The following is a 12286-nucleotide window of genomic DNA, read 5'->3' on the forward strand; positions in this document are numbered from 1 at the left end:
AATTGTATTGATTGACTGATAGTTAATAAACTGGTTTTTTCCTTTTCTCTAAGGCGGTGGGATCTGGACCCCAAAGCTCCTCCACAGGCGGGGGGACGCGGGGGTCTGTCCCTCTGCGAGCGGCTTCAGTTCACAGACCCAGGGGAAAACCGGGATGGAAACGCAGCCCTGGGCTCCGACAGACGGACGCTGGTGGCCGCAGATGGGCAAACCGGCTGGCCTGGCGCTGCGGGGAGGGCCACAGCCAAGGCAGAGGGGGACACAGCCCTCGCCGCCCACCGACCCACACGGCGGGGGTCTGGGGACACCGAGGGGTGGATGTGGGCAGTGACCACCCCCCGGAGCAGCCGGGGCCAGGCTGGAAAGGTTTTGAGCAGCCTCCGCTGAACAGAGGGGATTTTACCCCCCCGGCAACGCTGAGCAGCAGGAGCGATGGCCGTTTTCCCCAGGACAGGGATGGCTGACGACAGCCCAGGAGCCAGCGCGACCCTCGGGGTCACCTCAGCGTTGTGGGTGCCTGCTTCGGGGCACAAACAGACCCAGCAAGCTTTCTTAGGGGAGCGGGAAAACCCATACAGACGTGTCTGTGCTGGGTCTGATCCCTGCTGAAACGCTTCTGAGCCGGCAAAGGTTGACCCAACACCACTGAAGTCACCACGAACCACCTCTGCTACTGACTTCAGCCATGCAGGAGGGAGAGGGAGCAAAGGGGTGAGATGGACGAAGAACATCTTCCCTGCCGACGCAAAGCCCGTTTGTAAAAACCTACGGGCTTTAAAAGGTTGTTGGACCCCAATCCCACCCTCCCCACCTCTTAACCTTCCCCTCCTGGGAGCCAGCACAGCCCCAGGAGCTGCCCCTCTGCCCTGGGGCTGAAGCAGCGGGCGCCCTCGCCGCAGGATAACCTGTCCCTCGGTCCCGGCTCGGCCGTCGCTCTTGCCTCCGCACCGGGGACGCTCACTCGGGGATGTAGTCCCTGAAGGAGTTAAAGCTGAGGCTCCGGCCCGCTGAGTTCAAGGTGGAGCTGGCTTGCATCTTGGGGATCTTCTCCATCAGCTTCGACACTGTCCTCCTCTTGAAGGAGCCTGGGGAGAAATGCCCCTGTCTCATGAGCTCCTGGTAGAGGGTGTTGAACACTGCCACCGTCTCTTCGTAGCTGTCCCGGGTGGAGATCTCGTAGAAAGGAAGCTTCAAGGCTTTGGAGAGGTTTTCGCCGTCCTCCGTGGACACCATCCTGTCGAACTGCAAGTCCTTCTTGTTGCCCACGATGACCACGGGGGGCTGCTCGCTGCCGCTGCTCCGCTTGGGGCTGGAGTGGATGTGGTTGATGAGGAAACACAGCCGCATGACCTCGTCGAAGCTGCACCTGTCCGTCACCGAGTAGACCACGGCGAAGCCATCGCCCCATTTGATCTTCTCCTCTATCTGCAGGGAATCCTCCTCCTGCCAGGGCAGACAAGCTTCTATTAATGCCAGAAGCCCCAAGGTCTCCTAAATACCAACACTGCTGGTTGCAACCTAGAAAACCTCCCAGGGGGGCCCGTCACCACCTCCCTGAAGGCTTTTGGCCGTGGGCTTGCACACAGCAGCGACGTCCAAAGCAACACAGGGAGCCCAGGGCAGGAATTGGATGGGTTGGGCAAAATGCCAGATGGAGACAGCAATCAGCCCCATCCCGATGCGGACGAGGGGAGAGTTAGTGCCGCTAAAGCGGGTACGCAAAGGTAGGGCTGTGGCTAGATGGGAAGCCAGCACGGGGCTCTCCACCGCCCGCAGTCCCGGTGCTCGGTGGCTCCTTCGACCCAGCACCCTCCTGCTCCCTCGCGCTGTCTCCCTGCCGTCAGGATGCTCCACCGATGGGGGAGCGGAGCTGTGCCGCACACCACTAAGGGGAATGGGGAAATATTCAGCTGAAGCCACGCTGCAATTGATGTTAGAGAGACATATTCTCCAAAACATCCTTTTTCTGAGATAAACACATCTCGATCAATGTTTTGGATACAACTGATTAAAGCTGGTGTAAGAGCACGGGTTGCCTTCGATGGCAAGTCGTGCTTCCCCGATGGTGTTTTCCAGGGTCAGCCGGCTATGAAACGGCGTGAGCTCACCTGCCCTGCCGTATCGAGGATCTCGAAGTGCACCATCTCCCCATCAATGACAGCCATGTGCCTGTAAATCATTTCTGGAGGACAGACAGAAAAGCGTGTGTGAGAGAAGCCCCCGCGTAGCAAGGACAGCCCAGGTGGCCTCAATGCAAACCGTGCTGGAGAAGTCGATTTTCACCTGCTGCAACCTGCAGCCCACGCGGCTCCGTTTTGAGTCCGCATCTTGACCTGGTGCTCAGGCAGCCTCCCCGCGCCTGGGGAGGGCAGCCCTGCGCCCCCGGCATCGAGCCCACCGTCTCCGATGGGCAGCGGAGGCCCCCAGCCAGCACCCGGCCGGCTTTCGCCTTGCTGGAAATAAAAGGGCAATGGTGACCGAAGCGTCGGAGCAAAAAGGGGTCATGGAGTGGTGCCTCTGCAAAGGAAGAGAGGCTCAGCAGGAGGGTACGAAAAGCTGAGGTTTGTTTTGAGACCCTGCTCGTGCTCCTAACCCAGCCCTTTGCCCAGCCGGCGGTAAACTCCTACTCCGAAGCAGCAGGGCAGCAGCTCCTTTCTAACCGAGCAATAAAAGCGGCTGTGAGGCATGCATCTGGGCAGCTCTTCCAGCACAAAAACCGCTCCGAGCTTCATTAATATCATCAGGCAATAAAAGCAGCCGGCACTCTGCTTAGCAACCGCTCTGGGCACAGCACGCTCGACGGGACGCCTCGCTCCGTGCAGCTGGAGCACCTCGGGCACGCCGGGGTTCGTGTGCCACCGCACAACGGGGCAGAAACCCCTTGGCTCGGCCGTCTCCAGGATAAAGCAGGCACCTTCTCCCCTCCGACACGGGGCGGCACCAGGTACGCTCACCGCCTGGTCTCTGTGTTTTATCACATCACAGGGAGCGAGCCCAACAGGAGGAAGCAGCAGCAGGCAGAGAGGAAAACCAAATTGCACTCCGGGGGAAAAAAGCATCGCTCACCATAACAAGCGAGGGATGTAAAGGACAGACGGGGCAAGGGCAGGGTTGTTCTGCAAACCAAGCCTTTCCCTGGGGTCCCCTGTGAGGCGGCTGGGTTAGAGCAACACAGAGACTTCCCAAATTTGCCAGCCCGGTGGGTGACAGCAGGGGTTAGGCGGGAGGATGCACAGCCAGCGACCTGTCATTTCTGGGATACTTCGGCAGGGACATGACTTCAGTGCCCAGAAAACCTCAAACCCAAATGCAAAAATAGCCCCTAGAAGACAGGAAAGCACTAACCACTGCCCCAGTGGCTTAGACACCTCCTTCCCCTCAAAAGCCACCTCCCAGCAAATTGCTCGAGGATGACTAAGCACGCTGCGCTTCCTCCTGCAATGCCAATGGCTCGCCCCAACAGATTTTGCCTTAGCAAAACAACACAAAAGGAAAAAGGGCTGCAAGAGCCAGGGAGGTGCCACGATGGCTCTGACCGCTGCCAGTCTGGTCGAGGAGGAAGAAGAGCGAATGCGGTGAGTTTGGGAGCAGAGTCGGCTCTGCCGGGAGCGGCGCTGGGCGCACCAGAGTCTCCAGGCTGAGCCAGTGGCAGCAGCGAAAGCCACAAGAAAAAGGACTTCACCTACCTAGGGTTGGGTCGTAGTCTCCGATGAATCTCCTGGTGATGAATCTTACGGTCAACGCTGTAAAAAAACCACAACAAAGCCAGTTAGGGTTGCCAGATCAAACCGCAGAGGAACATCGGCTGATTGAGGCCGGAGGGATGGAGCAAAGACCTACCCCAGCCTCGCGGGAAGGTGCCCCTGTGGGCGCCAGGAGAAGACATCCCAGCAGCGATGCTGCAAAGCCAGCCCCATGAGGACCAGGTTATTGCAGGGCTGGGAAAAGCGTCTCCAAAGGCGCCTGAACAGGCTGGGTCACTGCCGCGTGCTGGCCGGGGCAGCCCAACGGTGACCGGAGAAGACTACAATAAAGCAGCAAATTGCCACACCTCGGTGGCAAAAGGTGAGGGTGAAGCAGACTGGGAAGGGATCATGGTTGCCCAGGTGGACGCCTTGGGACAAGATCATTACAAGCCCTCTTTTCTCCCCCCGAAGTCCTCAGATGAGGGCACAGCCCCGTGCAGGCGGTCCTCCGCCTTGCTTTACCCCGGGTACAACGCGGGACAAGCGCGTCAGGACGGGCAGGAGCCACCACAGCTCCCGCCTCACCTCTCCGACGCAGCCTAAAAAATTGCCAGAGCTCATAGGCATTGGGCATTTCAAAATAACCTCCTTGCAGCCCCAGGAAAAGCTAGGTGGATTTTGCACGTTCTTTGCAAATGTTTGCATCGAGGACCGAAGCCCACCACGCGACGGGATGCGCCAGGCAGAGGAAGAGGTCTCTGCCCGGCTCCATGGGCGACACACCAGGCACCTCTGCCCAAAGCTGCCTGCTCGCTGTCAGCAGCAAAACGCCCGTCCCGTCAATGAAACGCAGCCCACCAGCGATGGAAAGCACCGATGGCCCCCCCGAGACCGGCTGACCCATCTCCCGCCTTGCCAGAGCTCAGCGACCTCTCCTGCACCGCTGCCGTCAGGGACGTCCCGCCAGGTCGCGCGGACACGGCAGCTCGGGAGCCCCGAAAGCGGCAGCGAGAGGTGGTTGGGCTCCGCAGGAGGCGGCCAAGACCGCAGGCGTTTCACCGTGCTCGGCAGACGGCAGCAGGCAAAGTCCCTGCAGAGCCGCACCCCACGAATGCACCCAGACGGGCAGGCGAAAGGCGGCTCCTCGCATGTGCAGTTCACTTTCCTGCACAGTCGGGGTTGATAAATTGCATTTTCTGGCCTTGATCCTGCAAAGATTTATGCACGTGCTTAAGTTTTATGCCGGGTGAGCGATCCCCTCGGTGGCCTCCAGCCAACCGCTTTCCAAAGGCGAGCTCAACGTGGAGGCAAGTCGGTGCCGGGCCAGGCTCTCCCTCTATATCACTGGCGCTGACGGTGTAACGGCCTGGATGGGTCTCATGAATTGCAGCTCTGTTTGTTTAACCTGACCCAGGCACGCCGCACGGAGAAAGGGAGGCCGCTGGCACCTGAAATTCATCAAAAGGCCAAAATCGGAGGAACAGAGGGCACAGCAAACCAGGAGGTCCTCCTTATACGCCAGCCATGTACTGCAGCAACACCAGCCCTGGAAAGGCACCCGGCCGCGTAGGAGCTGGTGGAGCAAGAGCTGAGCGATGCCGCAGGAGCAGCCCCCCCGGCGGAGACACCGCCTTCCCGCCGTGCCCGCGCCTGGGAATCCACATCCCCCGTGAATCACAGGGGTGCTGGGCACAGGCGGGGACCCTTCACGCTGTGTCACCCTTGCAAGGAGTCCTGCTCCCCGGCAGCTCTCCGGCACGCAGGGGGACGGAGCAACCCCCCGCCACGAAAACACCCCTGCCCCTTCCGTCTGCTGGCACAGCATCAGCACGGAGATCGGATTGTTTGGCCCGATTTTTCCTCCTTGCAAGGGTGAGGAAAGGCAGGAACAGCCGCAGCACGGCAGTGCGGGCAATTAAACCTCTTTTATCCAATTACCGCATCTCCCTGCACCAGAGACCGGGAGATGCAATGCCCAAATTACACCTAATGCTAGGCTGGGTGGAGGTCTGCTGATGCTGGAGGCTTGCCTGATAGCTCCATCAAACATGGCAAGGGCTTTCTGCTCGCTGGGGAAAAGTACTGCCTCTCATCATCTCTCTCCATCCAGCCAGGCTGAAGGAGACAGATCTCGGCTCCGGAGCAAGGCCTTGTTTGAGGTGGGCAAGCTCTCCGGGGACTGAAAAAAAAAAATCAAAGAGACTCCTTATATTTTTCCGTGAGGGGTAGCAAAAGCTTCGCCGCGGTGCAAGGTCTCCAGCCGGGTATCTCCAGCAATGGGGACAGCAGACAGGGCTGAGGCTCAGCTGGCAAATGGCCAGGAACGGGAAACGGGGAAAAAAGCAAAGGCTTTCTAAGTCACGAAGCAATTTGGAGGTGCTGGAAATCCTGCTGGTCTGACCGGGGCAAGGAGGCAGCCAGAGCGTACCTGTCACTCCTGCTAACAGAGCATCGAGCTTTGCTACGTGTCCCCAGTGCGGCCAAAGGGCCACAAAACCGCATCTGTCCCTGCCCCGATCGATAAGTGCTGGGTTTTATCCCGGTCTCCTGCTCCAGAGCCGGCACACGGGGAAGCCTCCTCCGGCACCGCGGCAGCCCCCGGGGCCACGGCAGGACCACCGCGGTCCCCGTGCCGGCACCCCGATGGCCCGGGGAGGTGACAAGAGGAGCTGGCGCTCATGGAAATGGGCAGAAGCAGGTGAGATGCTGCCAAGCTGCTGGTGAGATGCCACCAAGCCGGCTCCATTTCAGGAACAGTGCGGCGAGGCCAGCAGCATCCCACGGGCGGATGCAGGAACACGGCGCTGAAGAGCTGGCTGGAGACGTGGCTTTGCTTTGAAGCAAGGCTGACATACTTTTTACTTGACTTTTCACACCTGCGGCCTCAGGCACCCCATAAAAAAGCCCCGGGAGAGCTGCGAGGAGGCCGTGCTGCTCGGGCTGCAGGGGAGAGACCGGGGAGGCGAGGAGGAGCGGGTGGTGCTTGGCTGCCGTCAGTTTACCAGCAGCGGAGAACCGGCCCCCGAGGCTACGCCGGGGGCTTACGCCAAGAGAACTCCTTTGCCCGGCAAGGGAGAACCACGGCTCGGAGCCTGTGACTGCAGGGAGCGAGGGGTCACCCCGGGCTTTCACAGGGAAGGAGGGAGGACAGCAGAGCCGAGGGCACGACGTACAGAGCCGGCGGCGGCTGGCTAGAACGGGTCGTCTCGCCCGGAATGGGGTAATTACCGGCTGGCGGTGATTTGGCAGAGACGGGCGGCCGCGCAGAGGAGGCGGGTGGGGACGCGTCTGCACGCCGGCGCTGCGGTTTGCAGCTCGGCTCGGACCGAGGAGAAACTCCGCAGCTCCGGCCGCCGGGGGTAACTCAGGAGCAGCCCCGTAACGGCAGCGCTACGGGAACCCGGCTCTGGGTCACGGAGCTGAAAAAGCAACAGAACAAACGCAACGGGAGGTTCAACGTTACACCTCCTCTGCTCAGAAAACATCAACGGAGGCGGTGCAGGATCCAGTCCCTGAAACTCCCCAGCACTGGAGGAGCTTTCGCATCAGCGGGAGAAGCGACCAGCCTTGAAAAGAGATCGCCGCAGGTGACCAACTGCATCCCCCAAGATCCCTTCTCCTGGCGAAGGAGCCCCTGGCCAAGCCCAAAGCCTTCTTTTTCTACTCATCTTCACCTCCATCCTCACCCTCCGGAGTATCTTTCTGCAGGGAATTGCCTTTAGGATGCAACAGGGTGGACTTGGAAAGCACTCGCATCTCCGAAGGCAGCTCCCCCCCGCAGAGCGAGCGGGCTTTCCTCTCGCCCTCGGATCTTCCCTACAGAGCTGCGTCTCAGGGAGAAAAGTGGGCGGCAGCGCAAACACCCTCTCAGAGGTCGTTTCAGAAACGTCGTGCTCTTTGCCTTTGGAAAGAGTGAGGCAGCACAGCTCATCTTCACGCTTGGTCCTCGAGGTCTAAGCTGATTCAAACGCCCTTCCAGGCCGCCTTGGTGCTCGGGAGCCGACCCACGCGCCTGATGCTGCAGACGCACCGGTTCAAGGAAAACCCTCCGCGTGGCCTTTTGCATAAAACCTCTTTCCAAGGCAGCTGCTTCGAAAACGCACCGTCGATGCCTGGGTGTGATTGTCTGGCGTAGACAGAGAAACCCAGGGCTCGGAGGCTGAAGGGAGCACCGGAGCACGGCTAATGGAAGTGATGATGAAGTCCTTCAAGGTGTTAACGACGGTAATGGGAACGGACAGGCTGTGCGGGGACGGGAGCAAAAGGCAGTGGAGAGGCTGAGAGCTGGCTTGGAAAGGCAACAGGAGCGGAAAGTGAAATTGGTGGAAAATGAGTCGGAGCAGGGGAAAAAAACAAGAGCGAGAGCAAGGCAGGAGGGCAGGGCCCGGGAGGGACAGGACGGAGACGCTGCGCACCGGGCGTCAGCGCAGGAGGAAGGAAACAGCTGGAGCGCGAAGGCAGAATAAAGCTCACCAAACCAGGCTGCGGTATTAAACCCCTCAAAACCAGATGGTGTTGATGAAAAGCGAACACCAAGCAGGGCTCACGTGCTCCCACGCCGAGCTTGCTTTCCCCGTGCAGATCCAGGGGCAGTTTGTCCCAGCTGGCCATCGGCAAATGCTCCCCACGTCTCGCCCCTGCACACCCACGGCGTGCCGGTCAGGATCTCTGCGTTCGCCCTGGGAACGTGGCTTCCCACCGACTGCTTCTTCAGCCCCAGCACCTCTGTCCCAGGCAGCTTCTCCTGCCCTCCTACACCCGCCCGGCTCCCGTTTGGGGGATTCACCATCCTCTCGCCTTCCAAGCTGCTGCTGGGTTTCAAACCCTGCCCGTCAGAGAAGGGATTTGATGGAAGAAGCATGTAATTTAGCGAAACTGCTCTGCAGAGATAACCAAGGATCCCGCAGGAGGTGTCTATCAGCATCTTCAAAGAGGCGCCCAAATTATCAGGGGGAGAGCAAGACAAGTCAGGCTCGATTTCTAGAAAGCACCTGATTCTGTGTCATACGTTAGGCAGGCACCCAAAGCCGGAGCGCATGGTGTTGTATGAGAAGAGGAGCCAATTAAATTGATTAAAAATTGGCCGGAGCGCAAGCACACAAGGGAAGCTGCCAATCGGAAGAAGTGGATGCAGGCAGCGAGGCGTCAGCACATCCACGCAGCCTTATAAGGAATTTTTTTTCCCCCATCTTGAACATAAGTAACCTCAGAAAGGGCTCTCCTCGGAGAGCCCCAAGGCTGAAAGGGTTAATTTTATATTCCGTTTGGTCTCTAGGAACGACTGCGGGATGGCTCCATGCGCAATCAGCCCGCCATTGCCGGACCGGCTGGGTACCTCCAGCGCCGCATCGAGCCCGCACGCCCACGTGCTGCTCTGTTTATGCTGCTGCATAACACATCTCTCTTGCGAGCGTAACGGCTCACGGCATCGATTCATCTTCGGTTCGCCTTTTGTAAGCAGAGCTTTCCGCTGAAGTATGGCAAAGTTTACGCTGGCTAGCATCAGCGGCAGAGGACAGAGGGTAAGGCGAGCTCCGGCTGGGCTGGATCCCCAGCCGCCCAGCCCCGGCCAAACGGTTAAACTGCCGACAGGGTTCAGCCACGGGTCTGCACCCAAACCCGTCCCCGCTCGCAGGATCTGGGACCTCGGATCACCGGATCTTGGAGATTTCCAAACTGCTCCAAAGAATCAAACTCTTTTGCTGAGAACCCAATTATTTTTCTCCCCTTTGCAGCTGTCCGGATTTTACCTGCCCTTTTGATTGCTCCCACACCTCGGCCCCCTCAGCTCTCCCAGCCTGGCTTCTGCTTCCCAAAGGGCTGGATGCCAGCAGCTCGCCCGGTGATGCTCCAGCGTGGGGGCCGCTCACATCCGGGCAGGACCAGGAGCTTGGCGGCTCAGGGATGGGTTGGGATGAAACCCACCCTCACCCTCCCCTGCTTCCCTCCCCAAAACGGGGATCCCCACACCTCGCACCCCTTCCCCTCCCGGCCAGCCCTGTCTCTCCCCTGCCCTGGGGACCAGCACCCCGCCGCCCGTCCTCCCCAGCCCCGCAGGAGCTCCAGCGACGATGCTGATGCTTTTGACTCCTTCCTCGCGTGCCACACGCCGGGTCCCCCAGGCCAGATGCTCACAGTCCATTACCCAGCGTGCGAACCCCTCCGATGGGCAGGGGAAAGCACTTAGAGGTTTCCCGGCCCCCGGCTCCCCCCAGCGCAGGGGCTCGCAGGCAGCAGGACCCGGCAGCTCGGGCACAGCACCCGGTGCAGGTGACACGCTGTCCCTTCGCAGGAGAGGACGTGCAGGACAGCACCCAGGGGGACAGGGACAGGGAGAGACCTGCGTCAGGGTGGCTGCCAGCCCGCGGGGGATCGCACGCCTGCCATTCCCGGGGGCTGCTCCCTGTTCCCGGCACGCTCTGGCTCTCCTCTGCATGAGCCAGGCATCGATTGCCTCCCTCTGCCCTGGTTTCACGGCCTGCGTTACCATCACAGCCCAAGAGGATGGCAAAAAAGCGCTGCGGGAGGGCGTGAAGGTTGCAGGCACCCACGGAGCCGAGCCGACACGAGGCAGACCCTGCAGATCGGCCCCGCGCCATGCCCAGCCGTGCCGCGGCAGCCACCGAGGCTGCAGGAACCTTTCAAGACCCTTGGCGTGATCCGACCCTATGGAGGAGGCACAACAGCCTCTCGCTTGCCCGCAGGAGGGGCCCAGAGGTCCCAGGCGCCCGCTCCGTGCCGGATGGGATTAACGCCGGCGGGGGAAGCGCGGATGTGCAGGCCGGGGCGGGGGGCGAGCCAAAGCGCTGGGTACGCTTTGTACAGCCATCGCTCGCGCTCCATCTGCTTGCAGGGACGCGGAGGCCAAACTCCACACAGGGACCCCCCCCGGTGCCCTGGGTGCGCCTGGAGCTGAGCCCCGCTCCCGCGCTCGCTCCCCGGCGCTGGGCCGCTAATTGAGATCTGGGAGTTGCCTCCTTTCATTTAATCAGGGAAATGATGATTTTTCACTAACGCCGGGCAAGAGGAGCTCCCCGGCCAGCGAGGCAAGAGGCTCGCCGGTTACTGTATATGGAAACGCAACTTCAACGGCACCGACAGCCAAAGCTGCTGGCCGCGAGCCAGGCGGAGGTGCCACCGCTGCAGCGTATTTAAAGGCCATGCCTGTCCCGGAGCGGCAAGCCAGCAGGACACTGCCCTGTCCCCAAGGACGCGGCAGCCCCGGCCGCGTCCCCCCAGGCTCTGCGTGGTCGCTGCTCCCTGCCCCGCTGCCATAAATCCAAGGCAGACCCTCGGCGCGGAGACGCGCCTTTCCTCGCCAGCCACCGGCACCTCTCCACCCCGCTCCTGCCACGCTGGGTGCTGCGCAGAAAGGGAGCGGGGGACGCCTTCGCCCCTGGGTGCTCGCAGGCCGGGATGGAGGAGCGGGACGGGGCGGAGGGATGATCCCCGGGCAGGAGTGGGGGTGAAGGAGAGAGCTCAGGTGCTCCCGGCTCAGCATCCCAAATCCCCACCCCGGCAGCCGCAGATGGAGAGCGCTGAGCAAAGTGCGGGAAAGGGAGTTTTCCTAAAGGAAAACTAAACCCGGCGCCGTAACAGGCGGCTCTGCAAACCCCGCTCCCTTCGCTGAGAACCAGCAGCAAACTCCAAGCACCCGGTAAAGCACGAAGCCGAGCTCCCCCCGCCCGCAGCCAGGGCCCCCTTCGCCACGGAAAATCCCCGTGGGACGAGCCCCCGGCTGCAAGGCGCCCACGGCCGGCGCTCGGGAAAGCGGGTGCCCCTGCACGCAGCGGGCTGGGGGCTGCCCCTGCCCGAGAGGCACTCGCTCCGCTGCCTAAAACGGCCCTGCCGGCTGCCCGGCCCCGGCCCGAGCCGGGGCTCCCCGGCGGGACGCGGGGGGACGCGGGGGGATGCGGGGGGACGCCGGGGGGGATGCCTGGGGATACCGGGGGCATGCGGGGGGGATGCCTGGGGATGCCGGGGGATGCCGGGGGGATGCCGGGGGGGATGCCTGGGGATACCGGGGGGATGCGGGTGATGCCGGGGGATGCGGGGGGATGCCGGGGAGCCCCGTCCTACCTGTCTTGCCCACGGCGCTCTGCCCCAGCACGACGAGGCGCAGGGTCCGGGCCGGGCTGAGGCTCACGGAGCGGCGCAGGGGCCGCGGGAAGCTCATGCCGATGCCGGGGCCGGGGCCGGGGCCGGGGCCGGGCTCCGCCGCGCTCCCCGCTCCGCCGGGCGCCGCACGCCGGCTCCGCCCCGAGGGCCGGCCCGGGCTCAGCCCCCGGGCCCGGTGCAGGCGGTCCCAGGCTGATGCCCACCTCCTCCTCCTCCTCCTCCTCCCCCCCCCGCCACGGCGGTGCCCCGGGCCCGCGGGAGCTGGGAGAGGGACGCTTCGGGCATCGTGCCTCAGTTTCCCCGCAGGCAAGCAGCTGCGGGTGGCTCTCGCTGGGACCCTCCGCCAAGGAGAGGCAGCTGCGGGCCTGGGAGCGGCTCACCTAACGGGGCAAAGTGGGGAGAGAGCGGGGGAGAGGACGGGGAAACGGCCAGGGTGCTGCCCCCCACCCCCCATCCCTGCACGAAATCACGCTTTCATCTTC

The 12286-nt window shown here is 62.1% G+C and overlaps 1 protein-coding gene across 1 annotated transcript; it reads right to left on the reverse strand.

The window, feature by feature from the left end:
- Positions 1-957: 957 nt before the first annotated feature.
- LOC309593750 (ras-related and estrogen-regulated growth inhibitor-like) lies at positions 958-11862 on the reverse strand (the record flags this gene model as incomplete). The annotated part of the gene is made up of 4 exons (XM_082318809.1): positions 958-1443; positions 2109-2182; positions 3687-3743; positions 11766-11862. 4 exons carry the CDS (start codon positions 11860-11862, stop codon positions 958-960), a joined length of 714 nt encoding a protein of 237 aa, XP_082174935.1.
- Between the last annotated feature and the right edge of the window lie 424 nt (positions 11863-12286).

This window comes from Platalea leucorodia (assembly GCF_965183815.1).
Source record: "Platalea leucorodia genome assembly, chromosome: 7".
Lineage (NCBI taxonomy): Eukaryota > Metazoa > Chordata > Aves > Pelecaniformes > Threskiornithidae > Platalea > Platalea leucorodia.